The sequence below is a fragment of the Idiotropiscis lumnitzeri genome, chromosome 13 (assembly GCF_059441095.1).
Source record: "Idiotropiscis lumnitzeri isolate Australia: NSW breed Sydney's pygmy pipehorse chromosome 13, RoL_Ilum_1.0, whole genome shotgun sequence".
Classification (NCBI taxonomy): Eukaryota; Metazoa; Chordata; class Actinopteri; order Syngnathiformes; family Syngnathidae; genus Idiotropiscis; species Idiotropiscis lumnitzeri.
In genome coordinates this window covers 15,749,007-15,765,335 of record NC_142403.1, presented here as the reverse complement: position 1 = coordinate 15,765,335, position 16,329 = coordinate 15,749,007, and the positions used below count along the sequence as shown (strand labels likewise).

At 41.4% G+C, this 16,329-nt stretch overlaps 2 protein-coding genes across 3 annotated transcripts in view; one reads left to right on the top strand and one right to left on the bottom strand.

The window, feature by feature from the left end:
- scfd2 (sec1 family domain containing 2) overlaps positions 1 to 7,668 on the top strand; it is a 78,785-nt gene extending 71,117 nt beyond the window's left edge. The window contains exons 9-12 of one of the 2 annotated variants that reach the window (XR_015846333.1): positions 876 to 995; positions 4,077 to 4,184; positions 5,059 to 6,741; positions 7,361 to 7,668. Coding sequence is in view for 1 of the 2 variants with exons in the window: in XM_088313416.1 (XP_088169542.1) it covers positions 876 to 995; positions 4,077 to 4,169 (213 nt within the window). In the remaining variant the exon portion in view is untranslated. Of the gene's footprint in view, positions 1 to 875; positions 996 to 4,076; positions 4,373 to 5,058; positions 6,742 to 7,360 lie in introns of those variants that run through there. The other variant, XM_088313416.1, reaches the window with a different exon arrangement.
- Positions 5,904 to 8,678, bottom strand: rasl11b (RAS-like, family 11, member B). Its single transcript, XM_088313417.1, has 4 exons — positions 8,386 to 8,678; positions 8,239 to 8,295; positions 7,451 to 7,527; positions 5,904 to 6,720 (listed from the first exon to the last, which is right to left on the bottom strand). The coding sequence occupies exons 1-4, from the start codon at positions 8,669 to 8,671 to the stop codon at positions 6,241 to 6,243; spliced, it is 900 nt and encodes a 299-aa protein (XP_088169543.1). The 5' UTR covers positions 8,672 to 8,678; the 3' UTR covers positions 5,904 to 6,240.
- Between the last annotated feature and the right edge of the window lie 7,651 nt (positions 8,679 to 16,329).

The following is a 16,329-nucleotide window of genomic DNA, read 5'->3' as shown; positions in this document are numbered from 1 at the left end:
TGCGCTACCCCTGCGAGAAATCCATGTTATGAGGCAGACTTGCCCATCACATAGTGCGGTTGAATGTCTGTGAAAGCCTCCTCGTGTGCGTGTGTGTGTGTGTGTGTGTGTTATGAGACGTCCACGTGTTCTAACGCCAGGGTGTGAAGCGCTGGCTTTGTTTGCCACCTCGTGTGGCACCCACGCTTTGCAATGAACACGCCGTTCAAATCCTGCCTCAATCACAAAAGCATACGGGCGGGTGCAGGACCGGCCGCTATTTTTTTTTATCCCCATAAGCTTCAGCGCTTTCTGATAAATAATTTTGAAAAAAAAAGAATTACAAGGTTTACGATGCTGGAAAAAATCAAATAAAAATATGACAGAAACTTGGCCCCAAAAAACATGATTCAGATAATAATAATTTAGACAAAAGAATGACAAAAACGACAGAAATGTGACCAAAAGAAAAGAAAATATAAACAAAAGTCTGACAACAAAAGTTAAAAGATTTTTTTTTTAATTTTACAGCAACAACACAACCAAAAATTGGACCAAAAATGGAAACAAAACTGGCAAAAAAATAAATTCATTAAAAGCAAAAAATTTGTGATAAAAAGTGAAATTTTTTTCCTAAAATATTGGAGGGGGCGATGACAAAAAGAAGCCTGAATTTAAAAACTTGACAGAAGCTGACAAAAAAGTTGTCAAAGCCCACGTTGGAGGTTGCCATTTGACATAAAAACATTTAAGGCGACGATTAAAAGAAATCAAAGAAAAGTCAGCAAAATTAAATTGTTTTTTTCTCAACCCCAATTTTGTGCATAGAGGTTGTTAAATGAATGATTGCGTGCTAATCTCCCGGTCTATGTGCCCCCCGCCCCCTTCACCCTCAGGTGAGCCGCCCGCATCCCAGCGACAACCCACTCATCTTCCTCTTCCTGGTGGGCGGAGTCACCCCCTCAGAGCTCCGCCTCATCAAGGAGACTGTGGCTGCCTTAAAACCGGGAAGCCAGGTGAGTGAACCACAGCGATTTTTTTTTTGGTCTTCTTTTTCTAAGAGTGCAACATGAATAATTTGTCCTCTTTTTAGCAAAGTAGAACATTGAAATTTTGCGTTCTTTTTAGTGAACTGCGATATCAATAATTTTTTCTTCTTTTTAAGAAATTACAACACAAATAGTTTTTCTCAACGCACAAGGCCAAGCACTATTGGCGTCATCATGCACGTCACAGCGTTTCAAGTCTTTTTTTTTTTTTTTTGCTGGTCGTGTGACATTCTAGTAGCCTCACCCAGTGCCTCAATTTAGTGAGTGCAAACACGTGAATACGTGCACAAAGCGTTGGAACGAAAATGAGCCCAAGTAGCGCTAAGGCTGCCTCCTGCACATGACGTGGACGCATGATGGATGCTGCGGTGAGGTCGACCTTGTTGGCTTGTTTTGTTACGAGGTTACGAGTCGGAGGCTGCGGGGACAAGATGAGGTCTCAAAGCTTCAAGGACAAAGATCACATTATATAACAGTTCCCCTCACACACACACACGCACACACACCCCACGCACACACACACACACACACACGAACGCACGTAGCTTTGTCAAAGCACAAAATGGCTGATTTATGCGTTGTCATGCCAACACCACAAAGATATTGAAAACAGTGAGGCATTTATTGCATCTCCTAGAAATGCAACTCAAGGTCTGTGTACGAGTACACTCTTTGCCCTCACTAGTGGAACAACTGCGTTTTACTGGTTACATGTTTCTCCAATACGGTTAGGATGCTAATGCCACTTTAGTCTGCTAGTACAACTTAAACATGGAGATCTCATTAAAGCTCAAACAGCATTTATTTGATATTAACCAGCCAAGTAAATTAATGGATCTTTGACGTCTTTAGCCGCCAATGGCAGTAAATGAGTTAAGGATATCAAGGAGGTGCTAGTGCCACTACTGACATAATGTTCTACGAGTTGACATGTAGCGCTTGACTAATTGTTCGAGTTGCATGCAAATGTCAACAAGTGCACAGTTTTGCCTCACTAGTAACCTGGCATTTTCCTACGAGTATGCAGAAATGTCATGCGGTCGTGGAACAAGTGCTACTAGTCAGACACGAGTCATTCCACTTGTGCGCCTGAGTTATTCTACTACTATATTGAATTGTCTGATCAGTGAGGACAAAAAACGTCCCAATAAATGGACCTTAACGCATTTAATCCCAGCCATTTTCACTCGAGGAAACCCCTTAATCCCAGTGTTTTTTGGGGATTTGGACTGATTTTGCAAGGCCAACAGAATATTCTGTTCTAATGCTATACAAACACGGAGCTGTGACGCAAAAAAAAAAAAGGACTAAGACGTATAAATACGTCTTTGGGAGGCGGGACGTTTTTGAAAAGGTATATGTATGTGTTATGGATTGAATGAGTTAAAAGTGGATCTCAATATTTTCAAATGAATACCAAAATAGCTCTCTGTAGTGCACTTGTGACATTATAAAATTGTACTAGTTAACATCTTGCCCTTCACTAGGTGTGCTCGGAGAGCACATGTGGCAACTAGTGCAGTTTTTCCCTATTACTATGTTATATGTGGTTACACTACAGCTATGCCCAAGTTGTCTCATTCATGCGCAGAAATTTCACACAGGTTACTAGTACAACTAGTACTAGTACGACAGTTGTTCTATTCGTACGCTAAATTGTCTTACAAATTGTCTAACCACTTTTCTAGTACAAACATGCCTGCTGCCAACAAAGCTTCCCGATTAGGCTATAAAAAAAAAAAAACATTTCGAACACTAAACCAATCGTTAAACATCAAAATTTCTTTCACTTTGTAGGGTGAAAAAAAAACAAAGCGCAAACTTGGATGAAAGGCATGAAGCAAGCGCTCCTTAAAAGGACGCGAGCACGCCGAAGAACGCTACTCTGCGTTCCATTTGAAAGCAAATGACATCAGCGTTGTTACGGGAACGTCCACAAAGCGACGGCACAAACGCAGCAAATAGGAAAGGCTGACTTCTGTCGTCTGGCATTTGGGAGGCCAACGAGGAGTTTTGTGTGGCACTCGTGGAGAGCGCTGCGAGTTTTTCTAGGAGCATTTGTGTTGGGATCATTTGGACACCTCTGATTACAAGCAGCCTGCACGTCCGAACTAGTGGTTAGCACAGCTGTCTCGCAGTTAAGAGGTTGTGGTTTACAATCTGGGCTCTGCATGTTCTATTTCGAAAGTGCTAGAAAATTGGTTTATTTTTTGTTTGTTTTTTCATTGCAAATTTTGTATTTGTCTGTCAGGGCTTTAGACTCATAGCGCACGTGCGCCCGGCCGTCTAAAACTGTTGACTCTTGATTTTTGCGCCAGTGCGAGCCTCTTTTGCGTGTTTGGAAAGTTTCCAGACCACGCTTGTACCATTCTTGTCGTTCTGTTTTTTTTTTTTGTTTTTTTTGTCAATTTGGTGGCTGAACGTAGACTCAACTTTAAACCAGTTAAAAGCAGGTCTAAGTTGTGGTGCAGGTAGCGTAACGTGATTTTGGTGGATCTGATCGAGGTGCAGGCAGGCAGACTGCGCAATTAATTGAACACATTATTACTATTATCATTTGTATTCAATTTTCTGAATAATTTCCACATGTGGCAGAGGGTTTCACGCAAACGGATGACAAATGGAGCTCAGAAGGAGGTCTTCAAGTCACATTGGCTAACTTTACGTCTTCCGCAAGTGACGGTCCTTATAAACGTACTTTATGTGCTTCGATCTCCTGCATGAACTCCCAACGAGTCCGTTTGTGCTTCAACCTTGTAGGCTCATGGTCTCTCCTGCACTGAATGAGAGGGGTCATTTCCATTTTGCCGTAAAGCCGTGTTCACACCCACAATGGCGCAAACACCCGTTTCTAACGGCGCTTTGTGTCGACCTACTTTCAGTGCCATGAAAGTCAAACTACTCGAAACAGCCCTCTGTGAGATTCATTGTACTTCCCACTCTTCGCACTCATTACAAATTCAATTGTGACTCGGAGTGGGCGAGTACTGAACAGAAGAAAAAAATAAATATGGACTGCGTCTCATGATCGTTGGTTTTCCGTCGCAGGTTCTGGTCCTGTCCACCAGGCTGCTGAGGCCCACCGACATTCCCGAGCTGCTCTTCGCCACGCAAAGACTGACGCCCGACATCGGAGTGTGAGGCGACAACCAAAAAGTACTCTCACACTGTACTTAAATAAAAGTACAGAAACTTGTCTAAAAAAGAGACTCTTTTCACAGCTTTCTACATTACTGTACATAAAGTGTAACGTAATTATTATAAACTAAACATTTTTAAAATGTGAGATATTATTGGATGCATCACTTTTCAATAAAACAAGCACCCTGTGTGCGGCATTGACAGTTTAGAGCGCTCATTATGATGTGAAGGTTTGAGTTGAGGAGGGCCTCCCCATTAGCATTAGCATTAGCATCAACATTAGCGCACCAAGATGACGGAGCTTTCACTCGGAACTTGAGGGCTTGTTTAACCAAAAACGAGGGAGGGAAAAGTGTTGTTGTGGTTGGGGGGCATCGCCTACTACTGGCCTGGCATGCATATTGCAGTGTGTTTTTTTTATTTATGTAAATAGTTGAGGGGCGAAATGTCTGGGAGAGTGCAGTCAGCCACCTCAAAATTATTAATTTATAATAAATTGAAAAAAATGTTAAAAGTGATTGCAAAAAAATAAATAAATAAATTTTATATATATATATATATATATACGTAACACAATAAATTTTATAATTTATGAATAAAAAAATATTTTACGGAAAAAAAAACAATTTCAATGCCAAAATTCTTAAATAATCAGGGATACTCTACCAAATGCATTTTTGATTAAAAAAAGAAAAAATTCTAAAAAAAAAAATTTTAAAAAGGCAAGATTTTTTTTTTTTCCAAATCCTTGAATATGTGATTCTGCTGGTGCTGAACTGAACATGGGAAATGAACCGCCGCGATTCACTTTGTTTGGTTGCAGCATTTTCTTTTTAAAAGTCTCCTCAAATCTAATTTGATGGCGTGTAAAAGACTTCTTGTCCTTCAGCAAATCTTCGTGGGCCCACTCATCAAGTCGTCATAACACACCCGCATTCAGTCGAGACTTTCCTCCTCATCTCATCTCGTGAAAGAGCGCTCACCGCAGATGCTTTTCACAAAACAAGGTCAGCGCTGTGAAAATCACGTGGGGACACAATTCGTTTTCATCCGATGTGGCCTCATCGCCGTCTTGATTTTCAGCGCCACCGTCGTGCTGTTCCATAAATCGGGAGCCAAGGACGCTGCGCGGTCGACGGGGACAAAAAGCAAACCGAGCAGCTTCTCTGCGGTTTTATTGGGTTGGAAAATTGCATAACAGACACCTTATATATAATAAGAGCAAACGTCCTTTTATTTTCAAAATGTATTTTTGTTAGCAACGACAAATATACATAAAGGATTTACTTTTAAGTATAGTTTTTAAACATGAAAAAAAATATTTTTTGTATATATTTTAAAAAGGTTGAGCACGGTGGCCTCCCAGTGCAGAGGTCATGGGTTCAATTCCGGTTCCGGCCTTCCTGTGTGGTGTTTGCATGTTCTCCTCGTGCCCGCGTGGGTTTTCTCCAGGTACTCCGGTTTCCTCCCACATTCCAAAAACATGCATGAAAGGTTGATGGGACACTCGAAATTGCCCCGAGGTGTGAGTGTGAGCGCGGGTGGTTGTCGTCTATGTGTGCCCTGCGATTGGCCGACAACCAGTTCAGGTTGTCCCCCGCCGGCTGCCCGAAGACAGCTGGGATAGGCTCCAGCACGCCTCTGACGCTTGTGAGGAGAAGCGGAACGGATAATGGGTCGATGGATGCATTTAAAAAATAGTGCAAGAAAAAGTGTTGAAGCTGAAACAACAAATTGGGCTTCATCCTTTTATTGTGAACACAAACCATGTGAATCGTCAACAAATAAATACCACCACCACCGCCAAACAGCAAAAACAAACATTGGCCGTTGAGCCCACAATGTTTTTAAAGTGCATCAGTGATAACCACGCTGCCTTGCTCCACCTCGCCACCTTGTGTCTTCTGCCTTGTGCATGTGCGGGCGGAGCGGTCTGGAGGAACGTCCGCCTTTCGAGAGGCAAAATACGAAGAGCCTCTCACGCTCTTCATGGTCGCCCTCCTTCAGGACGTCACTTGAGAAGCATCTTCAAGAGAAACATTCAAGTTCCACCACAAAGACGAGGAAGGCCTCACACCGACGTGACGGTGCGGACCTTGGCGGAGAGCGCCTGCTTGAAGCGCCTCTTGAGGTCCTGCATGTTGGGTGACTTGGGACGCCTTTTCTCGGCGGGCGCGGGCGTAGGCGAGGGCAGGAGCGGCGGCCGCTGCTTGGCCAGCTGGCAGCACAGCCGGTGGAAGGCCCCGTGCACCTGGCTGTAGTCCTCGCTGGCCGACACCTCATAAAAGGCGCAGCCCAGCGTGGCGGCCAGCAGGGGGCCCTGCTGATGATCCACTTGGCGCAGATGGAGCAGGTCCGACTTGTTGGCCAGCAGAACTACGGGGGGCCCGCCGCCGTTGCCGCCAATAGCACAGCGGGACACCGTTTGATGCAGCTGCGGCACCAGGTCGAAGCTGCGACGGTCCGTGACGGAGTACACCAACACAATGGCATCGGCCCACTGCAGTGAGCATGAAACGTGGTCGGGGAGGAGCGCGCCGTTGTCACTCATCTGGAAAACAAAAACAAAAAGGTTAGTTACCACTTTTCTCATACATTAAACCAAGTCTTAGACTTTTGGGATTCAGATTTAACCCACTCTCGTTCACAGCAGCACAACTCGTGCCAAGTCGGGCCCGGACAATTAATCAGGCAGCAGATTATAGGACAGTAAATGCTGGTTGGACTACTGCCCTAAATATTTTTTCTTTCTTTGCCAGGCAATTTAATCAATCCTGACCCCAGTTGAGCCCAGTAGGCTATCTCCATTTAAAAAAAAAATTAAAAATCTTAGAAATTGAGTGCAGACATGAATCAGGCTTGTGTCGGTGTAGTTCCAAATTTGACATACAGGGGGCAATCATTGCACTTTCCCTGATTCATCAGTGCAGTCCTGGGACCCCAAAAAGTGAGGCCCAGAGAATTGTAAAAGACTCAAAAAGATGTCAGTGCTACTAGAGCAAAATGCATGCAAGGGTATTTAGCTCCGCCCCCACATACTAAGATCACGTGACAGTTGAGCTGCATCACTTAAACGCACCACTTCTTGATATTGGCTGAAATTTCAGGATGAACCTCGAATGCACTAACTTTTACAGTCAACTTAATTTGACCATCTTGTCCACTTGTGTGTCTTTCTGTGACTCTTCCAGTCTCACACTTCCCTCTCAGAACATCAACATTAAATATTGTCATCACATGATGATGGTGATGACCTCATCAGAAAAGGGTGGAGCTGTTACCTCTGCACCGGGCGTGTCTTGAACCTGAAGGCTGACTTGATCGCCGTCGACTTGGACCTCTCTGGAGTACAGGTTACCTACACGCATACACAAAAGAGACAAACTTTAACAATTCATTTGGGTTGTCATTGAGTGTTTGTTTATCATGACGTGCAGTTTTCTGAAGCCATTTAGTGTCATTTAACTTTGCACTTTGACACGTTACGTTTTATTTTCAGGCACTAATTTTGTATTTTGTATTGTATTGTATTATTTTTAAAATGTGTAAAAATGACCTTTTTCCTCAATATTTCTATACATTTATTTGAAATGATGCTTTAATTTTTAAAGCATGCATGTATAACTAAATTTGTAAAAGTGTAAGAATGTATTTACGTGCATTAAACTATTTAAAATTTAAATATGGAGTACAACTGCAAAAACAAAAGAATTTGCTTTATTTTAATGCATTTATTTTTCATTAAAATAAATTAGCTTTTATTATATTGCACTTATTTTGTATTGAAACCAGTAAAGATTTTCTATACACGCATACAGAAATAAGATAAGTTTGTTTTTCCCACTCAGAACATCCTGCCAGAAGGCTTGGGCACTTTTTTTAATCATGAGATTTTAACAAGGAGTAATAGTTATTAAAGACGTAAAATGAAGAATGGGATAGATTTCGTTTTTTAAAATCAATCACAATAAAAAGAAACACGAATCGAGTAAACGCGTAATAATGCTCAGTTTAAATGAACTCTGGAGTTTCCAAAAGTCCGACTCAAACTTGGTGCTCGTGAACTCACCAGCATTCCTCTCGTAGTCTCCAATGAATCTCCTCGTGAGGAACCGCACAACAAGCGCTGAAAATGAACACAAAGTAGCCGATTTACACCAGTGCACACATTTGAAAAGGCAGCCGTTCATAGCTTGAATTGTCCTTTTTTTCTTACCTGTTTTGCCCACTCCGCCTCCCCCTATCACAGCAATTTTAATCGCCCGGTTAGGTAGAGAGTAGTCCGGTGTAGAGCATTCCGCGATGGTCGTCATGTTGTGGATTAAACGCATTTTTGTTTCTTGTTGCTGTTCTTTCTTTGTCACTGAAGCTTCGCGGTCCAAGTGTTTTAAAACTCGTATGAAAACGGCTTCTTGTAGTGGGAAAGTAATCCTTTTCTTATAGATATAATCGAGTGGAAGTGACGGAAAAAGAGAAAAAAGTCTCCCAAGCAGACTGAACATGGAAGCCGTGCCGCCGCATTTTATAGGACAGGCGGCGGTGCCACTTCCTGATTGGTCGACGCCGGCGTTGCGTAAGGGTGTTGGCCACGCCCACACGTGGAGCGCAAAAGCTCGATTTCTGCTGAAACTGGTGGCAACTCAAACTCTGAAGCTTTAATTTGGGTTTTTCACGAATAAAATAACTCTTGTTCCCTCGCATAGAAAGATAGACAACATTTGGCATCCATTTTGCACGTTTCATCCGTGTTGTGTTGCAGCTTGGGAACCTGTCTGGACATGTAAACGCTATGGCGCCTTAATAGCACCCCCATTGTTTTACAATAGGTATTTTATATGTAATCCAGAGTAGCGATTGAAGGACCCCAATCACATCGTGCAGGCCGACCACAAGCGGCAGCATGTCAACATGACTTGACGTGTTTGTGTCCCACTTTGCCGGCATTTGTCTTCCTGCTGCTCGGTCGTGGTCGTCCATCTTTGACGTATTTGTTCCCTGAGCCGTGTTGGCATGCCCCCCCCCCCCTGGCACTGATTACTCTCTGGTATGTCATTCTGATAAGAGTGCCGATGACAGCGAGCTGCATCCAAAGGTGAAACCACCAGTGAGTCATCTTGGCAGACTACCCACGTTCCAAATATGTTTCACGTGGGATGTTTTCCAGTGCTCACAGCAATTAAGAAAAGGTACAAAAGTGAACTTAGACCCATTTTATTTTTAATACACAGCATTTCCTTCGTTCATTTCCTTAATTCGTATTTTATATTGAATACAGAGTTAGATTCAATGAAGAAACAAATGCATTTTTGTTTTAAAATCATTTCCTGAGTGGCCATTTTGCGGCAGGGTCAAGTGGGGCAGTGCCCCGTTGGATGTCTTGTGAGACTTGTGTTGACAATTTGGGGCTGGGAGGGGGGCACACGTCACATTGGCACTCAGTGGACATTCCAGGACGGTTCGACAGTGGGGAATTTAAAGCTCACTCAAACTGATGTGCCTATAAAGGCTTGTTGAACAGGTGGGGGTTGATATGGGGTGGGGGGGGCTATTTGGCTGGATTGAGGGCAATTGTAAAAGATCATTGGGGTATTCATTGCAAATGGAATGTGGGGATAATTAGGGGCGCTGGCCTAGGGGGAGTTTTTTTTTTTTTTTTTTTTTTGTCACAGAAGGATGTCCTTGTTGACATGCACGTGAGGAACTTCCCAAGGCATGCGAGCCTTAGGGTGCAGCCCGAGGGCAGGATAGACGCTCATTTGCCTTTTATTGTTTAGTTTGAGTTTAGTTTATTTATTTGTGTTAAAACCAAAGGAGAGATTCCATTCTTTCCTCATTTTTTTAACTGTATTGTATACAATCATGAAAGAAAGGCTAAAATAAATAAATAAGAACAAATTAGCTTTATAAAGTGTTATTGTGTTACTATTTATGTTGCTCCATCTTGTGATCAGATCGGTGATCGGTTTGTCTTGTTTGGGCATACGCCGGCCCAGATTAGCATTGGCAACGAGCAATGCACGGGAAAACTATCGGCCTGTTGGCGCACGCTAGCGCTCACAAAGGCAAAGAGCACTAATTGTGATTCGTATTGAGATGCAAACCTGCCGACATGTTCCGCCATTTGCATACCTCTCAATGTCAACAGTGGCGGGAGGAGAACAAATGATGGGGGTTGGTCCTTCTGCGCGTGTGTGGACGACAATAGCTACACGCACATACGCATGCACACACACTAGTGGTGAGATGTAACACAGTCCAAATAGCGTACTTGGTTCAAGTGGTAGCTCAATTTACGATTTACGATACAAATTTTCCCAGAAATTATTGCAATATACGTCATTTTTTATTTTCTTTTTTATTTTTACCCCTTGGGATAATAATTATGTTATAACAACAAAAATGAATGACATCACTCTAAAGTGCATTTGAAGATGATTTTAGATGCATGTTGTATTGAGTTTCAATTTTCTCCCTCTATTTGGTTTTTCTGTTTCATTTATAAAGTTGACAAAGATAATAACATTCAAAAATCTCAACAGCCCAAAGAATTCTGAAAAAACCCCAAATACAATTAAATTAAAACGGAAATTATTTTAGTCACGTTATATTTTATGAATAAATTGGGCAATTAATAATTCATTGGAATTTCATTGCGGCAATGCTAGCTCGCTAATACACGCGAACTTCGCGAGTAGATTGAAGGAAACTGTTACAGTAATTATTTCACTTTTATTTATTTTTTTGTTCTTAAATTCTTTTTTTTTGTTCACTTTTACTCCTGTACAGAAGTGTAATCGATTTGTTTACTTTCACCAGTGTATTTTTTTTTACGCTATTGTCTATACTTCTACTAGATTGTGAGTTCTATTACCACTGCAGAAACACGTACCCAGACACACACACACACACTCGCCCACCTGAGGAATTCCAACCGTAAGCAGCGAGTCAAATTTGTGAAGAAACTTGAAAAATATTTCAATCCAGATTCAATCTCCATTCATGTCGCGCCGCCTGTTTACATTCCGCAAGCTGATCTCTGGCACGCTGATGGATAATTGGACCCCATCGTGCACGTGCCCGGATGAACTATTATCCCCTGGGTTTGTGTGTGTGTGTGTGTGTGTCTGTGTGCACCCCCGCCAGATTAAAAGTAAAAGCCTAAGTGTTGCAGCAATAACAGAAGACACAGAGAAGTGTTTTCGCTCCATGTGACATGTACATTGACGCTTTTAAGACTTTAAACTGCCTGATTATTTTTGTTTCACGTTGTTGACACGTAAACACGTTAACGTGTTTTTTTTTTTTCTTTTCGCATCGTAAAACTTAGAACTTGGGAAAAAATGCTCGATGGACGCTGGGGTCGGAAGCAGTTTTGCATCAAGGCAAGTGGACTGCTCCAGCAGATCCAGCAGATGGCGCTCTATTTTCCCGTGGAAATTTCGCAGTTCGCACTTGGGCAATTTTGTGTTTGGGGAAAGTGGCCAAGTGACCTTCCAGATCCAACAGATGGTGAAAAAGGAAGCCCTGTTACTTGTTTTCCAATGAAAACTTTGCATTTGGGGCAAATCGGTTCAGGTTTGCGCACTTTGCAACGAGTGGCCGCACAAACGTGACGTAATGTTCACGTCGCTGTGATCGGGTCAGACATTTTGGTTTTGGCTGCAAATGTTGCAAGACAAACTGCAAGCACATGTCATGCTGAAGTAACGCGGTTGGTTTTCCTGCTATGAGCCGACCGAAGTGCATTCAGAGTTCGAGAGACGAAGCGCAAGCAACACTGAGTTTCAGCATTGTCCCACATTCCATTATTACGGTTCAAATGAGGCAGATTGAGTTTTTTTTCTCATTTGTTGCGCAAGACCGGTGTCAAACACGGCTGAAGGGGAAATAACAATTTCATAACCCATGATTACTTGCAGGACCATCCGTCTGACAACAACATACTTTTTGGGCCAAAGTCTGGAGGAAAATCCCCTGTTTTGTAATCATTTTGTATTTAATACAGAATAGTAAATCAAGTATCAGCTTTTTTAGTATTTATTTTATGATGAATTAATATTTAATATTTTGTGGTAAATCAAGCCTACCTATTGGTGAATAATGTGAAAAGATGTTGGTCTGCATGGAGGTGCCTTTGGACCCCCCCCCCCGAATGAAAGTTGCGGTCTTACATAAACAATTTCTGCAGGGCCTACGCACGTCTTGCCTTATTGTGTGTGACATAAGCCAGACAACGTCTTCTTGGCCATCTCCTGCAGGATGCCGTGACCCATCAGGCGGGTACATAACAGTGAGTCAGGACAGATTCTTCTGCCAACAACGAATAAAAGCTTTGTTCTGAAAGCTACGCCCCAAAAAAACATTTTTCTATCTGTCATTAGTGGTTTTCTTTTGACACTTTCTGTCAACTTTTGGTCCCGTATTATCGGGATCTGAACTTGTCGATGGACGAGCTTGGGCCCGTCACAGAGCATCACGTGGACAATGGCCGGATTAGACACGTGCGAACACAAACTCAACTAACAGATGTGACAGACATGAACACCTTGAGGTGCCTTGGTGGAGGTCTTTAGAGGGTTGCTGTCTAGTTCTCTGCTCTTGTTCCGAGGGAATCCGATGTCTTTTAATTTCAGTGCTACTTTCACATGCAACTGGCCTAAAAATAATAATAATAATATTAATACAGTTCTGTTTTTTATTTATTCATTTTTGTTAAAAAAATGTTTTGTTGGCTACATCAGATGACATTGTTGTGTGTCGCGAATAGCGAAAACTCGCAAGTAATTGAAATTCTCCCCAAAAAGATTTATAATTGCCTATGGAGGCCACAAAATGGCAGCAAATCTCTACTTTTATATTAGACAGGGTTACGGCCTGGCTAAATGAAGATCCTCCCCTAACCTCAACATAGTTCCTGAGTAACAAGATGGCGCCAAATGAATACTTTTATATGTGCGAACACTCTCATGGCATTCCAGCTAATTTGCTCAGGAAATAAATGAAACTTGTCGGTCAAGCCACGGCTGTATTTCTTTGCTGAAGAAAAATGTGTTGCCTTCTTTCCTTGGATTACGCGATGCTCCACTGGGCTTGGATGATGAACTTGCCTGTTCGAGTGCCTGGCATTGTTTGGCATACACGTGTGAATCCCTTGTCCCCCTCCCCACTGCCCCCGGGATCCCGCTCAGGCGCCAACGCTCTGGCAATCAGGGTGCCTGTTTCCAATCACACCTTTCAAATCGAGAGAAACAAAGCTAGCGAGGCGAGCCGGCTGCCTGATAGGAACTTAACTCTCACACTATCATCTATCTATCTATCTATCTAGCTATCTATCTAGCTAGCTAGCGAGCTAGCTAGCTAGCTATCAATCTATCTAGCTAGCTATCAATCTATCTTGTTAGCTAGCTATCTAACTAGCTAGCTAGCTATCAATCTATCTAGCTAACTAGCTAGCTAGCTATCATCTATATCTATCAATCTACCATTCGTCTCCTGATAGACCCATCTAATCTATCTATCATCCATCTGTCTATCCATTTATCGATGAAATCCATCCTCTCATCTACCGAGCGACCGTCATCTAACCATCGACCCATCTATCCATCCTTCCACCCATAAAATCTCGAGACTTTGTTAAGTACGTTATGTGACACACATTAAATAATAGTCTGTATATTTGATCCGATTTTGTGCTCCTTCAGCCAACACTTGAGCAGTGTTAATGCTCTTATCATGACACGCTTGTCATTGAGGTCCATTAGGAAACCTGGCAGTGAAGTAGAAAACCACAGCGAGGGGCCACAGTGCCCCTCCGGGCCAGTATACGTGTGAGCCGGTTGTTCCCGAAGGGTACATGCTGTACAACGTACACACTGTACGTGTAAATTGGCATTGACAAAGGAAAGACAAGTGCGTCACACAACTTGAACCGACTCCTTCAAAACCGCTACGTGTAGCACACTTGGTGTAAAAAAAAAAAACATTTAATAAGTGTCTTAAAAAGCCGCAGTTTCATTTTCCTGCCATTTATTTTGCACTTTTTACACACACAGGCAAGGGTGGTACACCGGGTGGTACATTCTGGATCATAAACTAATCGCCAAAGTGGGTGGGGTGACGCGGGTACTGATGTACATTTCCAATGGGGATGTATACGATCTGGTACAAAAAATAAAAACTTTCGGACCGGTGGTTGCGGACCCTTGCTTTAAGGCAATAAAAATGTACAAATGTGGTTATTTGGGCACAGAACCAATGTAGTAAGTCAGAATTTCCCATGAAATTCGTTCAGTAAAATAAATAGAGAGTAAAGTCAAAGTCATGTAAAAAAAAAAAAATGGATATAGCTAAAAAAAAAAAAAATGTATCAATGGCATTTCAATGAGGGAAAATTGATTTGATTCTAAATTAAGTTACGACCACTGAAATAATACGAGCGAGGAAGTCGATGGCAGTTAAAAGATAACTGCGTGTTTTGTCAGTACCGTGAAAGCAACATGCTGCATTAATGTCCTCTCCGCAGGGACTGAAAAAGTGGGTCGACAAGCTCGGTTCCTATATATGTCGATGTTTTTGTAATTGGGCCAGGCTGCTTAAAAGACATGATGCAGGGGATGCGTTTCCGTGTATGCTTGTGAATGTGTCATCGTTAAAAGGAAATACGGTCAGCTCTTCAGCTGGATAAACAAACTGGAGAGGGAGATAGTCATCTGTCTGTCTGTCTGTCTGTCTATTATACACCCCGGTCCTTTACTATTCAGTTAAAAAAAATAATAAATTATATATTTATGTTTGTTTGCGTGTGTGTCTACCCGAAATTAGCCTTCACGGATGGCACAAAACTGTAGAACAGCAAATCAAAATAAAATGCAAGAACGCTGACCTTATTGAGGTATAATATTTCTCCTGCAAATCATTCCATCCATTATCTTAGCCACCAAAGCTGCAAAAAAAAAAAATAGTAGGCCCGCTTATGTATACACAGGTATAAAACATCGTATAAAACCCGTTGTAAGTGCAGCAGAGCCATGTCTGCCATCTAGTGATGAGTGGTGATATTACAACTTAAAACTACAGTTGACCAAAAAAAAAAAAATAATCATGGGACTACTAAAAAATGGTCGCCATTTGCCCATTCCTGTTCTAGCAGAAACCTTTTTTTAATACTAACAGCTAATAACTATTTCATCTAGTCTGTTTTTGTTGAAAAGAATGGTTCGATTACATCCAGGGTCCCACACAGAGTGTAAAATGACACCATTCTGTGTAAACTAGGTCAAGCCGAACCTCCTCATTGTTTAGTTCCCCCAAATAAGCCCCGAGTGACTCAAGTTGAAGCAATTGAATTTGTGAGGCAGCCGCCGATTGTACTTGAGCCACATTGGCCTTCATGTTCCCGTCTTGGCGCAGCCGCGACGTGACAATGCTGATGTGCTCGCTATTATGTCGGCGGAGGCAGTGTGTCACTTGCCATTATGCAAGATAACCTTGTTCCTGCAAACTTACTCTCCTACTCAATATTTAGAGCATGTCAAAAAAAAAACTGGGTTGCCAAAATTCTTATAATAGTAATGATAAGCGCATGAAGTGACTCTATTGTAAACAAATCATATTAAACATTTTAAACATAATTATTTAATTCCATTATTTAATGTTTGAATTATTTAATGGCATTTTATTATTTTTTAGAAATTATTTAAATTATTTAACTGTGGTTATAATCCAGAAATGTTATTATTAATTTTCAATTATTTAATGGATTTTTTATTTGGTTTTATAATTTAATTTAATTTATATTATTTTATTATTATATATTATTTATTATTTATATTTATTTAAGGACATTACTAATTTTTTTTAAGACAAAGAATTTGGATATTTTTAATTATTTTAATTTTTTTTACTGAATGTCATTTCATTAATGTCATTATTTAATTTCTTGGTGCTTATGGAATTTGTATGGCATTTTATTTGTTTAATGGAAATTAAATGTTATAATCTTATAATGGAAATTGTATTTACTGTATTGTAGTTTTATGTATTTAATGGTATTATTGAAATAAAAATATTCAGTGATGTTCTTATTTACGTCGTGATTTTTTTTTTATTCAGTGGCATGTAATTTTTCTTTATTTAATTATATACGTATATATTTTTTGAG

Excerpts from the sequence above, each read along its gene's own strand:
- rasl11b (XM_088313417.1), bottom strand. The coding sequence starts at position 8,671 with ATGTTCAGTCTGCTTGGGAGACTTTTTTCTCTTTTTCCGTCACTTCCA. Across the intron at positions 8,296-8,385 it reads AGGCGGAGTGGGCAAAACAG|CGCTTGTTGTGCGGTTCCTC; the intron begins GTAAGAAAAAAA and ends GTTCATTTTCAG. Across the intron at positions 6,721-7,450 it reads AAGACACGCCCGGTGCAGAG|ATGAGTGACAACGGCGCGCT; the intron begins GTAACAGCTCCA and ends TTTGTTTTCCAG.